Raw genomic sequence first — 20,349 nt, 5'->3', positions numbered from 1 at the left:
TTGAGGCTTTTGTGCTCAGTGAAACCTCAGAAGTTTCAAAAGTTTTTAACGTTGTAAGGGTCAAAAGAAAAACAGACACGTAAGAAGTTAAAACAATGCATGTCTTTTGAAACAGAAAAAAATTTGTCTTAAAAATTTGCAGTATTTTAAGTTTCTTTGTCACTGTTTTTCTCATTTTGAAGGAAGTTCTGCTGTTATTGCTGTACCATTTATGATTCTTATTGGAATCAGTTTTATTGTCAAAGTAAGAAAACTTTCTATTTTCTGAATGAAGCTCTAAATCTTTCCTGAGTCATAATAGCCAGTGAGCATCTACAAAGAATTCTGTATTTAGAAAGATAATATTTTTTTAAAACCCCTTTATTTTTTCTATGACATTCTGTTAAAAAGTCTGGATCACAGGGAGATCTTAAAATATGTAATGGCTGGAGTTCAAAATACCATCTTGTGCTCTTCTTTAATTCTTGTTGTCTTAGAAATGTGTTTTCTCTAAGAAAAGATTGCAAGGCTATTGAAAGGCAACCCTAAGAACAATATGCTGGGCCTATGGGAAAGAAATGGAAATATGTTCAAGAGAAATTCAGAGTCTTCTAGGGGCCGGAAATTTTAAAAATTTTAGGTGTAAGAGAGTGACGGTAATGATTACTCTTGGAGGAAAAAAAAACACTCTGGGATCTAAAATCCCAGTAGTGGCACAAGACAAAAGGAAAAGAAGAGCCATTACAAAACAATCATCATCATTATGTATCTTGGGTGTCAGGTAACACTTGGCCCATATTTACAAGCCATCTTAACATCTCCTAACAAAAGTCACTGGAGTATTTATGGAATAGGAAACAGGGTACTAACTGCACTGAAAGTCACTTTTTATGAAAGGTACTTGGAAATAAACTGAAAAAAAAGATTGTGTATTTCATGTGAAGTATTCTGAACCAAGTTTTTCTAATTCTTTCTGAACCTGCAAAGTATGAGAGTGGTTTTATCAGTTTTAATGTGCAGCTTGTATAATGACAGCCAAAAATCTTCCCATTTTTCTCACAAATAGACAGTGTTCCTTTATACAAGAAAATATTTTGTTTAGCTGAAGGAGAAAGTGAGGATGAGGAAATCAAATGCAGTTTGTGACCCTTTACTATTGCATATATAACTATTCTTAATTATCCAGTGCTTTGTCTTCTTGAAAAGCAAAATAGACAAGCTCCTATGTTAAGATGATTCTGAAGTCCTAGTTATTTAGGGAGACTATGATATCTCTGTTATGTTAATCTGAGAAATGCATTAAAAGCCAGGTGTGGCCTTCTCGTATATAGATGCTTGATGTTGAGGTGAAAATCTGGTATGACAGAAGTGCTCAGCAAGTTAGCCTGTGTTTAAGGAAATATGTTAAGTTTGGGACAGGCACTGATTTTCCAGCCTTTTGAGATCTGCAAAAAAGGATGGGATGCTAGGGATAAATAAATTTCTTTGCAGCTGGTTTGGGCTTCTGGAGAAGCTAATGATAACTAACATAAAAGCTAGTCATTTGTTGCTGTAAATACTGTACTTTAATCCAGTTTTATAATTGAGGTGCTTACTGCTGAAGGTTGTCATGTTGGGAGGTTTTCAACACTTAAAATGTAATGAAAATGTGAAAAAGCCCTTGTGGTAATAGAAACAATAAAGGAAAGCATTTAATTGGACAAACAATTGGAAATTTAAAACAAGATATTTTAAGACACTCTTTTTGTGACAAATTTATTTATCTTTATTGACAACTTTTTTTTATTCAGAAAATAAAAAGTCAGTGTTGATATTTCTTGTAAAATTCATGCAACATCAACTGTTACTTGTAATTTTAAAAGACCATATAGTCCATAGGTTTCCAGCAGAAATAAAGGTGCAGTATGATTTCCTTTCGTGCTGCTTGATTTTACAGCTCTGACTTAGGTTTGTATTCACATTGTAGATCTATGAGGATTCCATTGTTCTTCAGTCCGTGTTCAAAAGTGCACGACAGAAGATTGCCAAAGAAGAAGAAAGTGAGGATGAAAGCAATGATGATGAAGATGATGATGATGAAGAGGAGTCAGAGTCAGAATGTGAGTCCTATCTAAACAAGGAAAATGTGGGGGGTTGTTCTGATTTCTGCTGTTAGATTGAGTTTTCTGTGGAGGAAGATAACTTCTTACCAAGTTTACTGCATTCCACTTGTCTTTTTTTTATTTTTCTTCTGGCTGTCTATTTCTAAGAGTTTAGTACTTTCAAACAACAGAAGAGTTATGTGGGAATGGGTTTGACTGGCTATGACTGTTGATAAACCCATTTTGTCCTATTCACACAGTTTGCAAGTGAAAGTACTAGAAAGGCCAAGTATAGTTTTGATCCATGTGTGATCAGACTTTCAGGCATGATGCAATATGAAATTCATCACCTAGTTAAAATGATAGTGCAAGTATTCTTCACTGGGACAAGGACAAATTGAAACTCAGATTGCTTCAGAAGCAGGAGGTGACACCCATTCTTCTAAGAGCCAAGTTATGGGATAGGACAGAGCTGGACAGAAAGTTCAGCAGGTATTCAGCGCGCGATGCAGGAAAATCCGGAGCATGTATTCCAAGAAGGAGAGTGACTTCTAAACCCCTGTTGAAACATTCTGCCAGTATGTTCTCCCTTGGTTGAAATTATTTGTCTTTTCCATTTCAAAATCTAATCTGGTGCCTATATGCTGTTCCACCAATTAACTAATGTATTACAAGCGTCCTAGCATACTGATGGCCAAAATGGAGCAAGGATTGACCATACAAAAGACCTTTCTCCATACAGCCTTTCAGTTCTCCTTGTTGATTTGTGTTTCTTTGGTGGAGGCATAATCACCATACTTGATGTTCCTGCAGATTCAGAAATGTAATATAGTAGAAATGGAGGCATCTGTTCATTCGACTTTGTGCCACACAGTATCTGTACTCTTCAGCTGCCCCTTCTGTATGGTTACAGAAACATTAGAAGTTTGCCATGAACTGTTCTTAGAAAAACAAGTAGCTCTGTAGAACATACTGTTTCAGAAGTTCATTTGGAAATCAAGCATTTCATATATTCTTCTGAAAGGTGTTTGTTCCAGGTTTGCCAGTTAGCTCCATTTAGCATTCCTGTAGTTTTAAAATGACACAATTTTCTGCTTGTACAAAGAATGAACTTGTCTATATAGAGGTAAGAAAGTGTTTTTAGGTTTGCATCTTCTTATAGAACCAGGTACTACCTGTTGAACATGAAAAAGAAGAGGTATAATGGTTAAGTTATACTCCATAGCTTAATACAATATTGCTGCAACAATCAAGAAGTAGAAAAGTAAAAGCAAGTATTCTGGTTAATGGTTCCATGGTCCAGACAAAGAACAGGGAGAGTATCTTTTGCTGCCACCAGGTGAAAATTTCTAAAAACAGAGACAGCATTTAGAAGTTGATAGGTGATCTTCAGTAGTTTGTTTTATTCACACTCATGTACACGTTACATTTTCTGCAGCAAAATCTGTGAAAGTCAAAATCAAGCTGACTAAAAAGGATGAAAAAAGTCGGGAGAAAGGAAAGGGCAAGAAGAGGCAAAGCCGAGCAAAAGCCAAACCTGTTGTGAGTGATGATGATAGTGATGAGGATCAAGATGAAAATGTAAGTTTTGTTCACTGAGACTGTGGAAGTGGTTACAGTGATTGCGTCTCTACCCTGTCCTGCTTGCTGTCAGAATTCTCACTTATTCATGCTTAAGCACATATTTAATCTGTATTCATCATCTTAAGAGGATTTGGCAAGGGTATTAACTGTGTCTGGGTGTGTTTAGGAGATCTGGTCCCAGTGCTGAAAGACAAGAAGTCTGGAGCTTATTTCTTGGAGCTGTTCCTACCTTCTTAGAACCTTTAAACCTTGTGGATTGTTTGCTTTCATCCCCAAATGAAAAATTCTTAGCTTGATTTTTTTTGGTACTAGAGTTGCTTCTATAAATACAACAAATGAAAAACGAACTCTTCCCAGTTGTTATTAAACATCTGGATAGATGGAAGTACTTGATCTTTCCTTACTTGGTGTCTTTTCCTCTCTAAGGAAGTCTGCAGCAACTGTCTTGAAAGAGAAATATTAGATAACTGTATTTCTTAAGTCTACTTTGATGTGTCAATTTATTTGTCATCTTTCTTCCCTTTTCTTTCTTTTTTTCTTCTTTAACAAATTCCACAGAATAGCTGGCAAAGAATTTCTGACTTGTCTTGTGTCTCTTACCTCTAGGACCAGTCGGAAGCAAGCGGAAGTGATGATGAGTGATCCATAGGGTTTATTTTCTTGGCAGAACTGACCCCTTCCCCTTCTCTTCTCCCTTCTCCTATTTTATGCCCAGTGAATTCATTTTGTCAAATAGACATTGGGTTGTTTCTGTATTCTCTTCTCTATAAATTAGCTTTAGGATAGTGCCAGACAAACATATGATATCATGGTGTAAAAAAAAAAAAAAAAAAAAAAAAAAAAAATGTTGTGACCAAATGGGCCTCAAAGATTTAAAAAACAAAACAAAAACAAAAAAAAAAAGAAAAAAAAAAACCAACAAAAAAAAGCTTTTGATGGAAAATGTGGGTTAGTAGTATATTTCTATGGGCTGGGTTTAGCTTGTTAAAGGTTTGGTTTTGCCTGGTTTTATCGTTTGATAAGAAGTTTTTAAGTGGCATCAGAAAGACAAAAAAAAAGTCTTTTGTAGCATTGATAACCAGGAGAAGCCGTTAAAAGTCACTGGTTATTTTATTGTTCATCAGGCAGTTTTTGAGGTTTTTATTTCTTCTGTATTGTGTTTCTTTTTTTTTTTTTTTTTTACACTGTGGTACATATATGCAACTTTGTTTAATAGCTTATATTTGTACAGTAGTTAGCCTTCATCCATTTCATCCCATTTATGTTTTTCCACTTATGCTTGATGATCTTCAGAAAAATGCTTTTTGAATTGTATCAAATTTATGTCTACTGTAAACTTTGCTTAACTTTTTTCTCCTTGATTAAAAAAGTTGGGTTGAAAAATGCTATTGAATATTGCAATCTATATAGTGTAATGGATGGCTTCTTTCATCAGACTGATCTTCTATGTTACCAATGTGGATTATCACCTTTTCCCTAAAGTGTACTTAATCTTTGCTTTCTTTGCACAATGTCTTTGGTTGCAAGTCATAAGCCTGAGGCAAATAAAATTCCAGTAATTTTGAAGACCATGGTGTTGGTGCTTTCTTAATAAAGAGATAATCTTGTCGTGTGCTAATGAGTTCCACAAAAGCCTTCCTGTAGTAGGGATGAGAGTGCAGGAGGGTTGCCTGTAGAGAGGTCCAATGTGGCCTCTCCTGAACATGTTAAATTGAAAACTCATTCTGATACTATGGAATTGTCCACAGAGACAAAGCATTTGATGCATACCAAAATAAAAATAAAGCTAAAGTAGTGAAATGTTAATTTGAATTGTAATTCATTTCCTAATTACAATTCAAGCAATTAAGCAATAAATTAAATGTTTTCTTTTTATTTCAGAAAGTGTTTGCCCACAGGCGTCAGTGGGCGTGAAAACAATCAGTTACAGAGGCAGACATTTATGCAGTCAGCCCATCTATAAATCAGTTTATTTAAGTATTCCCCTGGGGTATAAAGGTTGTGATGTACTAAGATGTGGTAGTGAAAGTGCTTGAACTACATAGTATCTACAGTTAATTATCTACTCTGTGTGGAAATCAAAACTTCTTGAATTTGACATACATTCAATAAAAAATATGCAAGCCTACAATTTCATGTGCAAACAGAAACTTTCTTTGTTGCCTGAACAGTTTTTCAGCGAGTGTCTACATTACATATCTTTATTCTGCTCTGCTATATATTGACTACTTCCACTGTTTTCCTCTAGCTTAGTTGAACAGTGATTTTTGCCTGGTACTCGTTTGTGTCTATTAGCCCCACAGTGAGAGAATTTGTTACCTCCAAAGAGCCTTAGCAATTTCAAGATTCTTTTGCTGGTCATAAATCCACCTTGAGCAATAACAATAGAAATGAAAGCTTTCTCTCATGCTTACTTTTCTTTCACTGCAGAGATAGGTACTGTAATTTACATTATGTGTACTTGCAAACAAGATTTGAAGTTTTGTGGAGCATTTACTTAGGCATACACTTTCATGACCTGTGAACCTAGAGCTTTCTATGCAGTGTCTTAATATAAGGCAACTGTTAGTTAACAGAGCTTGGTCACACTGAAAAAGGAATCTTTTCCAAAATAGCTGTTTGCCAAAGACACTCTGCATATGCCCTATCTCAGTGGGAGATACTGTCTTTCACAGAGAAGTACGTTGATCTCAGAGAGACATGTTGATTCCATCCGTGTGTACAAGTAGCTGGAGCAGCTTGAAGAAAAGGTCCTGGGATTCTTGAAGGATGCTAAGTTGAACATTTCTAGTCAGCAGTGTGCCCTTGTGGCAAAGAAGTTTAACAGTGTCCTTGGATGCAATAGAAATGTTGCCAGCAGGTCAAGGGAGGCTATCTTTCTTTTGCTCTGCTCTGGTGAGACCACAGATGACAGACATAGGTCCAGTTCTGTTCTCTTTAGTTCTGGAGAAACCTGGACATGTTGGAGCCAATCCAGAAAAACACAAATAAGATGGCTAAGGGACTGGAGTATCTGATGTGGAAAGGAGGAGGCTGAGAGAGCTGAGAAGTAAGGCTCAGAAGTAGAAGGAAAAGGCTCGGGATGGCCTTATCAGTGTGAATCAGTACCTGAAGGAAGACTGCAATGAGGATGGATCCGAGCTCTTTTCAGTGGGGCTCAGTGTGAGGACAAGAGGCAGTGGGTGCAAACCGTAACGCAAACGTTTCTGTCTGAACATCAAAAAACACTTTTTACTGTGCAAGTGACAGAGCACTGGCATAGACTGCAGAGAGGGGTTGTGGAAATCTTCAAAAGCCACCTGGATGTGAACAAATGACTGTGCGTGGCTGTGGTTAAGGGATTGGGCAGGGTGTCATCCAGAGATGCTTCCAGGTTCAAACTTTCTGTGATTCTGAGATGGTTTGATATGCAGAGACCATTCCATATTCAGTGATAGCTTACCAAAATAATACATATATATGTATTACTTTTTCACTGTAAAATGAACTAATTTTACCAACCCACTATACTTAACAAGAAACAGCTGGCTGTAGACTTTGGTTGCTGGTGACTTAAACTGTATTTTAACAAGCAACTGAGATACAACAGGTGTAGTATCACATTACCCATCTGCAAAGAGCCTGATGAGTTTGTAGTGACCCAGATTGATTTATTTTTAAGAATTATTTTCAGGTGGATGGTCAGCTGGAGAATAAAACTGAAGCAAGCAAGCACAACATTTTGTTAAAAAAGAAGTAACTTTATTTAATTCCGTTATTATACCACCTACTGTTGATCTGGTTATTTTGCTTATGAATTACGTTGCTAAACAGATTAATTTTTAATCATTATCTTGTTTCTGTGCAGATTTACTGTACTTTTCAAGATAAGCTTTTTGCTAGTAGTTACAGCACGTTACTGTGTGGAGAAAGGTGCTTGGGCTAAGTTGTTTTCATACACAGCACTCTAAATTGTTTCAAAAAAATAGGGGAGGAATTACTTTTTTTTAAGTATAAAGTTACATACACATATTCTCTTTTACAGAATTCCTTTTCAGATAAAAAATGAAGACAACGTCTTGGAATACTTTGGGATGTAAAAGGACAATGCTCATGTCCAAATTAAGGGGAAATAACTCATTTGCTACCTTAATTTCAACAACCATCCTAAAGCTGTCTAGTAAAATTGGTTACAGTGTAGGTTGTGCTCTGGGGAACATAGGCAACATAAAGTAAGTAGAGGGAGATTTGCTTGTTGCTTCTGGTTCTCCTGGGAAGTAGGCAGCAGCGTTAAGTGGGACAGCTGAATAACGTTTAACAGCTTTATTTCAAATGCTATTAATATTCATTCTTTCTTCTCCTTGCACACCTTCTGAGATAATAAAAATTCAAAATTACTTCAGTGTAAATGGCTTCTTGCTTAAATGTGGCTAGTCCTCATTATTAAGTATTGCAGTGCCGTATTTTTAAGACCTCTGTGTATTTTTGTTTTCCTTGTCATGTTAATTGCTTTCAGAAAAAAAAGAAGAAAAAAAAAAAAGGAAAAAAAAAAAGAAAGAAACCAGGCTGTTCTTTCTTTGTTGCTTCTCTGGCTCTGGAGGTGTACTCTGCAGTCATGCAGCTCTCAAATAAAGCTGGTAGTTCACTGGTTGTTGAAGCAGTGAGATGAGGAAAGGGCAAATAAATGGCAAATACATACAGTGCACACAGCTTGTGTGCACTAAAAGTTAAAGCAAAGCTGCTGTAATAATAAGCCTCAAGGTAGCCTGCAATTAGTAAGCTATTGGTACATGCTTAATACTGTTGACAACACAAAAAAGTACATTAATAGCTTTATTAGTAATTCACAGTCCATTTTCACTTCCTCATTTGGAGACTAAGATTTACTGAACACATGATCTAGTCTACAGTGCAGTTCACAACATGTTAAAACGATGTTGTTACAAAGGGATTTTTGGAATGGTCTCTCTCTGCTCATTCTCTTAAAATCTCTTAAAATCTATGCAAAAAAAACCCAAAAACCAAAAAACAACAACAGAGCAGATCAATGTTCTGTTATATAGGGGCTTGCATGTGACCTGTAAGCTGAGACATGAATGCAAATTAAGTTTCAATAGGTTCAGGAAAGGGGTGAGCAGAAGTAGCACACGTGTGTTTTGACAATAGCGATAAAGGGAAGATTGGTTAAGAGCAGCCAAAGAGATAAACGATGCGTAATTTTGACTCGTTTGCAGTATATTTTATTTTAAAAGGAGTCCTTCTATAATTTTGATGCAATGAGCAAGATACAGAAAGCAGTTAAGAAAATTATCAGATAATATGAGACACTTTACAATATCTACCTACTTCTGCTTTATTGAAGGTGGATATTCCCTTTGGAAGGGGCAGAGCATCGTACTTTGAGACTGTATAGACCTGCATTTTAAATGCTTAAACACTTAAGTTTGTGTTTGGGGCAACTTTGTTAATTAAAATAAAGACCAAAAATGCCTTGAATGAATATCCAGATGCAGTTTGCCCATTCTTTGTGACGAAAGTTAAAAAGGTTGTATTCAACCATTATTTAAACTCAACATGAAAGTTAATTGGAAGTTGCTGTACCATTTGTATTTCTCCTTAACACTCTCTCTTCAGATGAGGCAAAAAGATCTTGCATATTGACCTCTTTCATGCATTTTTCACTCCTTCTCTTCAGACATTTATAGGTCTTGCTTACATCTTGTGTACCTGTTAGGGCTGGGAATGTGGCAATATTTATCATACTTTTCACACTACTGTCACATGAAGAAATAGGTGTGCTGAAGAACATGCTGAAATCTCTGCCTCGATCTGACTTCTCACTTCTGTGAGGTTAAATATTTTTATTCCCCTGCCTCTACTAAATGGACATTGTGTTTCAAGCCCTGTGGTATTATTACTTAATCCATTTTCATGTCCACAAAAGACATAGTGAAGACAAAATTAATCTCTAGTTGGAGAATAACAGCTTGTGTTTATTCTCCATATATGCCAAGTTGCAGTTGAAGTCTGAATGACAATATTGCATCATGAAGTTCCTATGATTTCTAAGTGACCAGAAGACATGTTGGGAATGATACCTGAGTTTTTCCAGATAAGGCAGCTGTTTTCTGAGATTTTGCTTGATGTTCAGTGTCTTCTTGTCATTTGCAGTTCATTGCTGTGGTGAAATTAACTCGTATTGCTTCATTACGTACACCATACTCTGACTGAGCCAGCAGTCTTGCTGTGTTGCATCATTACTACCTGTGAATACAATGGTTGCACAGCCTGTTCTTACACGAGGAGATGCAGGTAAAAATAAATGCAGACTGAAAAGACTGTCATACTGAGATAGAAGTAAACGATAAATAAAAGAGAACTATCTGCGTTCCAGACCTTATTTTCTTCCTCTGTTTCCACAGTTTCTGGGGGAGGTGAGTTTATATCCACTTGTGTTGTTTCTTATCCCATTTTATTATAGTATATTTAGTATATGCATTCTCCCTTCTGGGTTTAAGCTTCATTGCTCTTCTGTTGCCTTTCATTTGAATCAATCTTATATGCACATAGATGCCTTACAGACTAAAAGCAATTGCTGCTTAATTGTGAGGCATTACTTCCCATCTCTTTTGTCCTTTTAGCATGAAATGAGAGATGGAAGAAGAAGGAGAAGGTCATTCTCAGACCATTCATTTTGAGATTCTCACTGAGATGAGGACAATATGTTGGTATCGGTGCTGTTGCCTGCAAGTACAACAGAAGGGACACATCAGTGTTCCTTCAGTCCCTGAAGTTTCTCTAAGCAGTTCTTAAGGTCAAAGAATGAAGTAGTGAAGCTGAGCATGGCTGATATGCTATAACCTGTTGCTGTCAATGCACTTAAGCACTTGGAATTAGTAGTTAATATAGGTATTCAAATTTCACAATTCATTAAGTGGAACTGGACTTGGCAAGGGGCTCAGTGAAGGATAAGAGTCTTCTATAGGTACATTGACCAGAAAAGGAGGTCTAGGAGAGCACATCCTCCTTAGCGAACAACACAGGCAGGCTGTTAGAAACAGACAAGGAGAAGGCTGAGGTATTCAACAATTTTTTGCCTCAGTCTTAGATAGTGACTGCTCTACATACAGTCCTCAAGTGGATGGCTTGAAAGGCAGGAACTAGGGAAGTGATACCTCTCCTACCATAAATGAAGATCATCTTTGTAACTGCTTGAGGAACCTGAAAATCCATAAGTCTGTGGGTCCCAATGAGATGCATCCCAGAGTCTTTAGGGAATTGGCTGATGTAATCACCAAGCCACTATTCATGGTACTTGAAAAGACATGGCGGCCAGGTGAAGTCCCTGGTGTGTGGAAAAAAGGCAGTGTTGTGCCCATTTTTAAGAAAAGTAGAAAGGATGACCTCAGGAACCACTGACCTGTTAGCTTCCCCTCAGAGCCAGGAAGATCATAGAACTGATCCTCCTGGAAGTTATGCTAAGGCACAGGAAAGAGAGGATACTGATACCTGAGAACCAGCATGGCTTCTCCAAGAACAGGTCCTGCCTGACCAACCTTATTGCTTTTTATGTTGGTGTGACTGTGTCAGTGGACAACGGAGGTGGCACTGATGTAATCTATCCAGAATTCAGGAAGGCCTTTCACACGGTTTTCCCATAATGTCTTTCTCTCCAAATTGGAAAGATATGAATTTGATGGGTGAATTGCTTGATAGATGAGGAACTGGTTGCAATATTGTACTCAGAGAGGGGTAGTCAGTGGCTCAGAGTTTAGATGGAGATGGGTGAAAAGTGGTGTCCTTCAGGGGTCAGTACTGGAACTGGTGCTCTTTAACATCTTCATCAATGACATTGATAGTAGGATTGAATAAACCCTCAGCAAGTTTGTGGATAACACCAAGCTTTGTGGTGTGGCTGGCATGTCCAGGGGATGGGATGCCATCCAGAGAGACCTACACATACTCGAGAAGTGGGCCCAGCAGAACATTCTGAGTTCCAGCAAAGCCAAGTGCAAGGTCTTGCACGTGGGTCCTGGTAAGCCCCCACTGTTAGTATAAGCTGAGGGATGTAAGGATGGACCACAGCCCTGTTCAGAAGGCTTTGGGGGTACTGGTGGATGGCAGGGTTGGAAAGGATATCGCTATCTTTTTCTTCTTTCCAAGAACATAATTACCAGGTTCAATTAGCCCAATTGAGACCCAGTCATCAAGCAGTAAGTTAAATGGAGAAGCTCTAGTTTATTCTTCATTGCTTAATGCAAGTGACACGTTTTTTCTCAGCAGGTGACATGCAGTAATTCTGTCATTGCGAGTACATCTGGGGATGGATTTCAAACTGTGCCAGATCCAAATGCAAATTAGCACAATATACATGACTGTTCTGGTCTCTGGAGTCATAGTAAGTGGTTCAAATCAGCCCTTCCAAGTGAACGTGTTTGTCTGGATGGTGCACAGACGGACATTCATAAAGGAGTACACTTTCGGTTGGCCCAGCTGTGTGAGTGAGCAGTTTTCCCCTCTCTGGGAGCTCAGGGGAGAACAACCCTGCCCAATCTCACCTCAGCCTGTGACATCCCTGCTACGCTCATCAGCAGTCTGGCCATGTTCATCACAGTTCCTCTAACCAGGAAGCACTGCTTGGTTCCTTAAGACTCCTTGTTTTTAACAGCTTAACATCTGTCTGATGAGAGACGTATGGCCTTAGGGAACAATCCTGTTACCTATCTTGACTTTCTCACCAATTTCTGAGTGTTCTTAGCATTCATCCTGGAGTCACCTATGCTGTAATTTAACCTGAGTGGATCAACCAGAGTAACATTAGTTAGGTAAATTAAATTACAGACACTAATCCAACAAAATACCAGCCACCTGCATGAGGCCTATTGAAGCTCATTCGCTATTTGCAGTCACTGAGAAAAAGTGATCTCTTGTTATTTTAAAACTAAACAAGTTTGCACAAGTAAATGTTTTCTCACTTAACCCAGAATTGTTTCTGTCCAGGCACAGGATGAAAAAGTGTAGTGCCGGATCGAGAAAGCTTCATGGAATGCCATCAGTTTAAACTCCAGAATTCACTGACATAATTTGCAGAGTGACATTTCTTCTCAAAAGAGGGATTCACTGTATGAAAGAACTCTACACTCTGCTCTTCTGAAGGGGAGCAGCTTCCCATGAGAAGTTGCCAGAAGGCTGTCTTCAATGCATTATGAGCTCCTAATCATGTCATCCTTTTCAGCTGCTATCCTCTTTGTCAGTCTTACCATATACTTCAAGAATAAGAACTAGGACCTGAAATGATCGTGCTGTTTGAGTATGGACCACCTTTATTTAGTTGCTCAGAGTTAGACCGTGTGCAGGAAATATGATCTACAGTGAGCATAGGACTTTACAGTACGTCGTGTGACGTCGCTGATTGGATCAGAACTTTTAGATCTGGAAAACACTGGAAAGAGAAACATGAAATTTGTGTATCTATTATTTCACTTTAGCAATACAGAAAACTATGGATATATACTTCTATGAAGTCTAGAAGTACTTGCAGATGTAAACATATTCAGAAGGGTCACATATGTGTTCCCCTTTTGCATGTTCAGTGGAGAGGGCTGTTGACCTCTAGTTTTGCCAAAAAATAATCTGCCGCACATAAATCTATCAGTGGTCTTCTGATGACCTTTACACTTAATGCAGGCTTTGGCCATGTGAAGAACAGTTACCCATCAGCTGCATACTAAGCCGTCCATTTTTACAGCAGATTGTTCTTTGCCTTTAAGATTTTTGATAGCAAGGATAATTTGACTTTCCTAATGCTGAACGAAGGCTAGAATTAATAATACTAAACAGAATACCTGATCCATTTATGTTAGTACTTGAGCATTATTGTAGGAAATGCACAGCTAAATTTAAGCCATTTTCTTCTATATGATCAGGTTATAATAAAAGGCTGAAAGGAAAAAGCCGTGGTCATAGGTTAAAGTAACATCTTTTTTTTCATGCCCTTTAATCATGGATCATTTCAGTGCAACTCAGTCACTACCAGGTTTGTAATGAGAATACCTGACCAATAAAAATTTGAGTTATGCTGCCATCAAGCAGATGAAAAACAGTAACAGATTTTGTCTGAACAGACTTAAACTACATCTCTGTTCCCCCCAACATGAACTGAAGTTCATGGAGCTGCCAAGTTTTGGGGCAAACTACTGATCCTTGGAGCTATGCAGTAGCCTGTTCTTATTTTTGGTGAATGGTATTTTCTTCCAATTCATATCTACACAGCTGCTTTTGCTTCTACGTCAATGGCAATGTGGTGTTATCAGAGTTTGGGTTTCAACATCGTAACGGGACGTATTTTGGGAGTAACAGCACTGATAGGATCTGGTAGGTCTGTTAACAGTATGGTGAGTGGAAAGCAGAAAGTTTTTAATGCTTCAGAACGATGAAAGGTGAGTCACACTAAGATTTCTTCTCAATTTCATCTTATATAAAGCCCACTATAATAGACTGCCATAATAAAGAATACATAGTACAATGTGTAACAAAAATATTGGTTTTCATCTACTCATTCTGCATTTGTATCTATCTCTGACTTGCAAGTTTCTCTTAAACCTATCTGTAGGTGAGGCTTCATGGACAAACTCCCCAGCAAAGCTGTTCCTCAGTCTGGCAGGAGCCGAAACCTTTGAAAACAAGCAGTGAATTACAGCTACTTTGAAAAGCAGCTTGTACTAAGTATACCATAAAGTGCTTTTCTTCACTCACTGTCACTTGTGGACACATACAGTAGCTTTGAAAGGCGACTGTCTTTTCTGATGGTTTGGGTGCAGAACAGACGTGGTGTACCAAGACAGGCTTGCACTGTGTCTGGCTGGTGCTGATTTTGCAGCAGAGTTCCATGGGATCCTAAATATGCTGCCCAAAGTGTGTCCCAAGGTCTAAAAATGAGTTTGTCAAAGGCAGAAGGGAAATGGAAAGAAATTTGTTTGTTTTTACTGAGGGGAAGGTGGGAAAGAGACCATTTAAAAGATACTAGAAAAGGCAATCTCTTTAAATTCCTACAAAATTACATTAAAAATGAATGTTGCCCCAATTGGAAATGGTACTATACTTAAAAATCCATGAACTCCAATACAGAACCTTGGATATTAGATTTATACCCTTTTCTTTTCTCTGCTGACATGTTTCACTATGAGAGATGGGATTTAATTGCCTTTCTCAGGCTCCTGTGAACTTTCACAGACCTCAAAATCTTGACTGATCCTCCTTATTGATCCACTTTTCTCCCAGAGCATCATACGGCAGTTATAGAACGGACCTGGGTCAATATGTTGGACTTTCCTATAAGATGAGGAATCTCTTCCTGCTCCAGCTCCAGAATCAAGATGATCTGTCACTGAGGGTCTAACAATAGACTGTTGTGTTCTTCACTGAAAAAGAAACAATAACTTTTTAAATTTTATGGCAGAACTTCCAGAAACATGAAGACAATAATCACACAAACCAAGAGATCTTGCCTTTTAGATTTGAAACACTTCTTTAAACCCCTATAGCAGAGGGTTGGAACTAGATCTTTAAGGTTCCTTCTGACCCAAACCTTTCTGTAAATCCATGAATATTTTAAAAAGCAGCTGAAAAATGTGTTTGTTCTGATTTTAGTATCAATCCACACACTTAGTGGATGGCAGTAGGTGTAATCTTTCTGGATTTTGGTAAGCATTTGATATCATCCTTCACAATTCCTTCTGCACAGATTGTCCAATTGTGAGATGAGCAGGTTCACACTGTGCTGAGTGGTGAGCTGGCTGAACGGTAGAAGTCAAAGAATCATGCTGAATGGGGCTACATCTGGCTGGTGGCCAGTCACTACTGGTGCTCCCTACAGCTCCATTCCAGGGCCAGTACATTCAGCATTTTTATCGGTGATCACAGTCGGATGCAGACAATGAATCCATCCTTAGCAAGTTTGCTACAAATTAAGTTGCAAGGTTCTGTTGATGAGAAGCCTTGAAGAGGGACTGGAACAATCAACAATCAGCAATGGCTATAAGTCCAACAAAGGAAAATGCTGACAGAGCAATGCCAGACAAAGTCACAGACTGAGAGAAGTGGCTGGAAAGCAGCTCAGCAGGAAGGGATCTGGGGGTGCTGGTCAACAGTAAGCTTAATGTGAGCCAGCAGTGCCCTGGCAGCCAAGGGGCAAACCAGGTTGTGGGATGTACGAAACATAGAACAACCAGTCAAAGGGGATGCTCTCATTGGGTCTGGCATTGGTGTGGCCTCATCTTGATTATCATGTGCAGTTCTGGAGTCCACAGCATGAAAAGGTCCTTGAAAACATCCAGAAGGGCAAGGCAGCTTGCAACAGGGCAGGAAGGCACATCCTGTAAGGAGGCTGAGGACACTTGTGTCGCCCAGCCTGGGGAAGAGGAGGCTGAGAGGACCTCAGTGCTCCCTGCAACTCCCTGAGGAGGAGAAGCAGCAGTGGTGCCAGACTCTCCTCCTGGGAACCGACGGCAGAACGGGAATGCCAGGGGAGAGTCAGGCTGGGCACTGGGAAACATCTCTGTGCCATGAGGGTGGTCTGCCACCAGAACAAGCTTCCTAGTGAGATGCCTGACATCCTGTGCCTGTTAGCACTCAAGAGGCATTTGGGCAATGATCTCAATAATATGCTGTAACTGAGTTAGCACTGAGGTGGCCAGACAGACTAGATGGTCTTTGTAGATCCTTTCCATTTCCCTTGCCTTTCTCCTTCTGCTTCCCCTTCCTCTTTCCAGGGGCCATGCAGTGGAATGGAGAAATCAGATCAACAGCACCCATCTTATGTTTGAGGTTGTCTTCCCTGCCTTCGCCTTCAAGGCTTTTTCACTGCCAGAAGGCTTTGCTTGTATAAAACCTTGCATAGTCTGTTCTATGCAACTCTCTCTGCCACAGCACCGTAGTGGTCTGCTTATCATAATCAGAATTCTAAAGTAATGGAAAACACCTGAGTCTAACGAATTACACTTATTATTGAAGTTGGAAGAGATAATGTGAGTTTCTGAAGATCTCTTTCCTCTGAACTCATACACTGAACATTATACGTTAATAATCATATGTAAATGTGAAGCACTGAAGTGAGACACTGTCATACATTTTCTGCACAAGTCCACACTGTCTGATCACACTTTGAGGAAGCACAATATCCTTAACAGCCAAATGAGTGCAACTTCTCTGAAGCACAGTCTTCTGTGGTTAGCACATGTGTGGAAAACCAGACTGATTGCTGTAGTCTTACAGCAGTTTTTCATCTCTGTAGGCAAATGGAATTGCTGTTCAATTATTATCTTTATGTGCGAAGTATCCATCCGTCCAAGAAGTATGCAAAAACAGCCATGGAATCACATTTCACTCTTAAACAAGATACTAAAGTTCTGCAGCTTTGCAATGAAGCACAATTTTAGCTCTCGATTCATAGAGTATAGAACGTAAACTTTATTTTCAAAGACATTTCACTATGTCAACCCAAAGAAATAAAATGTCATTTTTTCCGTATTTCCAAGTCAACACAAGCTGAAACTGCTTTTCTCTACAGAACTGCAAATGGTTGCTGTTTGAGAACTAGAACAGCAAAGCTGACCATCATAACCTGTGGATCTTTTGAAAATCTTTAACTGTTCAGAAATCTGATATCTTAAAAGAGAAAGTGAAAAGGGGACCTTTTTCATCTTGCTACTCTGAAGAATGTAAAATCCCACAGGCTGCAGGTGGATGAGGGGCACCACCAGCCCTGGATCCTCACTTGGTGCACTGTGTTGGATTCTGTGCTTTGCTCTCTCTTCTTGAGGAAAGCTTCATTTCGTGTGTGTCTTAATCAGTTGGCATAATAATGTTAGCTAACATTTGGATCTTGGAAGAGTCTGCTCAAGCTGAAAGAATTTCCTTCCTGTCTAATTGACTTTGAGACTAGAAAGAAGATTTGCTGTTTTCCTTTTCTTTCCTGGCTGCAGCAAGTCACTGAAATAAAGTACTGTTGTTTTTGTTGTTGTTGTTGTTGTTGTGGCAGTGTTTCTGTGCCTTAGTTCCAACTGAAGCTTTTCTGGGAGGCCCGATTTTTTTTCATGTATAATGTCAACTTTCTTGAATATTTGCATCTACTGTTGTGCATATAAACTAATTGAGAAATGAAGCCCGTATCTGTAAGGAGCCATAGTAGCCTTGAATTTATCATGTGTTTCTACGCAAAGTGTGGTTAGCAAGTTTGGTTTTCTTTTTTCGAAACAGCTCATTTGTTCAATCAGGTGTTACAAGCAGCTGTCTTCACCTCTTTTTTCCCCCATTTCTTTTAGGCCACCATCTCTCCTTCTCTGACTTCTCCTCCAACTTCCCCACGAAGTGGCTTTAGGAATTGAATCATTTAGTTTGGCATCTTTGGTCACCATCACAGTCTGGAGCCAAGCAGGCTTAGTGCTAAGTCTCTCCAGCATACACTAAGCATCGCTACTAGACTGTGACACATTGAAAGGCACTGTTGTGTACCGGCCCCCTGTTGGTCCTACAACAGGGAATTAGACCTTTAGTGCTGCAAACTCTGAGACAGCCTTGCTTCTGCCGTACCTCTGTGTTCAGGCATTTTCATTTGTAGCACAGATCTCAAAATTTTCTTTCTTTGCTTATAGGGAAATTGGCAGTGCCTGAACGAGTGCTTTTTAGCAGTTAAAGAATGAAACAGCAGGAGTGTCCAGCCCACATTTCCTTCCTGGCACTTCACCCTTCTTTTCCTTACCTATTTAATACCATTTAATAAAGAATTTAATTCCCACTGGAATTGTATGTGATGGTTCAGTAACCTCCCACATCCTGCTGGGTTTCTGGCTTCATCCACTCTATATCCAGTAATGCTTTTTGTGGTAAAACAGCAGCTTTCTTCCCTGATGAATGTATGCAAGCTACCTGTTCAAGAAATACAATTTCTACATTATATATCACTTATGGTCATGTGAAATAAGTAAAAATAATACATAGCCTTTGGTGAGTGTCAAACTGAACCGGTTACGTGTTGGTAGGCACCCTTTGACTACTGGTGTATACTAATGGTTATCCTTTCCACTGTTTCTGACATTGTCTTCTGGAATTTTGTGCCTTCACTTGTTGCCCTGAGATACACTGACAAAATTCTCTCTTTTTTTTTTAAGCTGTTCCAAGATTTCAGCTTTGCTGATCACTTGCTAAAACAGTTCTTCTTTCTTTCTTTCTTTCTTTTTTTTTAACCTTTTTTTTTCTTTATTTTTAGCCTTTTATTGATTTATTTATTTATGTATTTTGTGGCTGACAGACAACTTAGATTGTAACGAGGGCAGTTAACAAAGGGAGACAACAAATGCAGCAAATTGCTTGGAGGACCGATGCCAACCTTGTGACGTTCAACAAGGCCAAGTGCAAGCTTCTACATCTGAGTGTGGGCAATCCCAAGAGCATATATAGGTTGGATGGAGAATGGGTTGAGAGCACCCTTGAGGACAAAGATTTGGGGGTGTTGGTTGATAAAATGTCCAACATGAGCCGGCAATGTGTGATTGCAGCCCAAAAGGCCAACCGTATCCTGGTTTGCTGGGACTTTTTATAAGGGCATGTAGTGATAGGACAAAGGGAAATGGTTTTAAACTGGAAGAAGGTAGATTTAGGCTGGATATTAGGAAGAAATTCTTCACCATGAGGGTGGAGAGACACTGGAACAAGTTGCCCAATGAGGTTGTGGATCCCCCCTCCCTGGGAGCATTCAAGGCCAGGCTGGATGTGGCTCTGAGCAACTTGGTCTACAGGGTGGTGTGCCTGCCTATGACAGGGAAGTTAGAACTAGGTGATCTTAAAGATCCCTCCCAACACAAATGATTCTTTGATTCTATGATTCTATGAAAAGTTTGCTGTTCAAGAAATTTCCAATGCACAATTCCAATGGCATCCTGATCAAGGAACCAAAGAGCACAAGTGCTCAGAGGGACCTGAAATATACTTGTACCAACTTGTCAGGGAACAGTCTTGGATGCAGTGACCATAGGATTATCCTGAGAGGAGGGAATAAGTCAAAAAGCAAGGCCACAGCACTGGACTTCAGAAAGGATTTAGACCTATTCAGAGATCTGCTCAGAAGAATGTCATGGAATAGAGCCATGGAGAGAAGAGGGACACCTCACAGAATTACAGGGGCTGGAAAGGACCTGTAGAGATCATCGAGTCCATTCTCCCTGCCAAAACAGGCTCACTACAGCAGGCTGCAAAGGCAGGTGTCCAGGCATGTCTTGCATGTCTCTACAGGAGACTCCACAACCTCCCTGGGCACCCTGTTCCAGAGCTCTGTCACACTCACTTTAAAGAATTTCTTATGCACATTTGTGTGTAATTTCCAATGCTTCACTTTGTGGCCATTTCCTCTTGTCTTACTGCCACACACCACTGAAAAGAATCTGGGCTCATCTCTTTGTCTCCTGCATATTTATAGACATTATAGACATTGAACAGATCCCCAGTGAGTATTCTTTTCTCAAAGCTGAACAGACCCAGGTCACTCAGTTTTTCCTCACTGGGGAGTTGCTCCAGGCACTTTATCATCTTCCTGGTCCTCTGTTGGACTCTTTCCAGGAGATCCCTGTCTTTTTTGTACTGGGGATCTCAGAATGGAAAATGATACTTCAGGTGAGGCCCCATCAGGGCAGAGTAGAGGGGGAGGATCATCTCCCTTGACCTGCTGGCCATG

General features: G+C 39.3%; 1 protein-coding gene across 3 annotated transcripts in view; it reads left to right on the top strand.

Moving 5' to 3' along the window:
* SMARCA2 (SWI/SNF related, matrix associated, actin dependent regulator of chromatin, subfamily a, member 2) overlaps window positions 1–5,210 on the top strand; it is a 105,241-nt gene extending 100,031 nt beyond the window's left edge. For all 3 annotated transcript variants that reach the window (XM_052700928.1, XM_052700929.1, XM_052700930.1), the window contains exons 32-34: window positions 1,946–2,078; window positions 3,499–3,641; window positions 4,251–5,210. In XM_052700928.1, coding sequence (XP_052556888.1) covers window positions 1,946–2,078; window positions 3,499–3,641; window positions 4,251–4,286 — 312 coding nt within the window. In that variant the 3' untranslated portion in view covers window positions 4,287–5,210. The remainder of the gene's footprint in view (window positions 1–1,945; window positions 2,079–3,498; window positions 3,642–4,250) is intronic.
* Window positions 5,211–20,349: the final 15,139 nt, after the last annotated feature.

Source organism: Tympanuchus pallidicinctus, unplaced genomic scaffold, assembly GCF_026119805.1.
Source record: "Tympanuchus pallidicinctus isolate F22 unplaced genomic scaffold, pur_lepc_1.0 scaffold4, whole genome shotgun sequence".
Lineage (NCBI taxonomy): Eukaryota > Metazoa > Chordata > Aves > Galliformes > Phasianidae > Tympanuchus > Tympanuchus pallidicinctus.
Note: the sequence above shows the minus strand (reverse complement) of the source record. Positions and strands in the feature narration are given on the sequence as shown.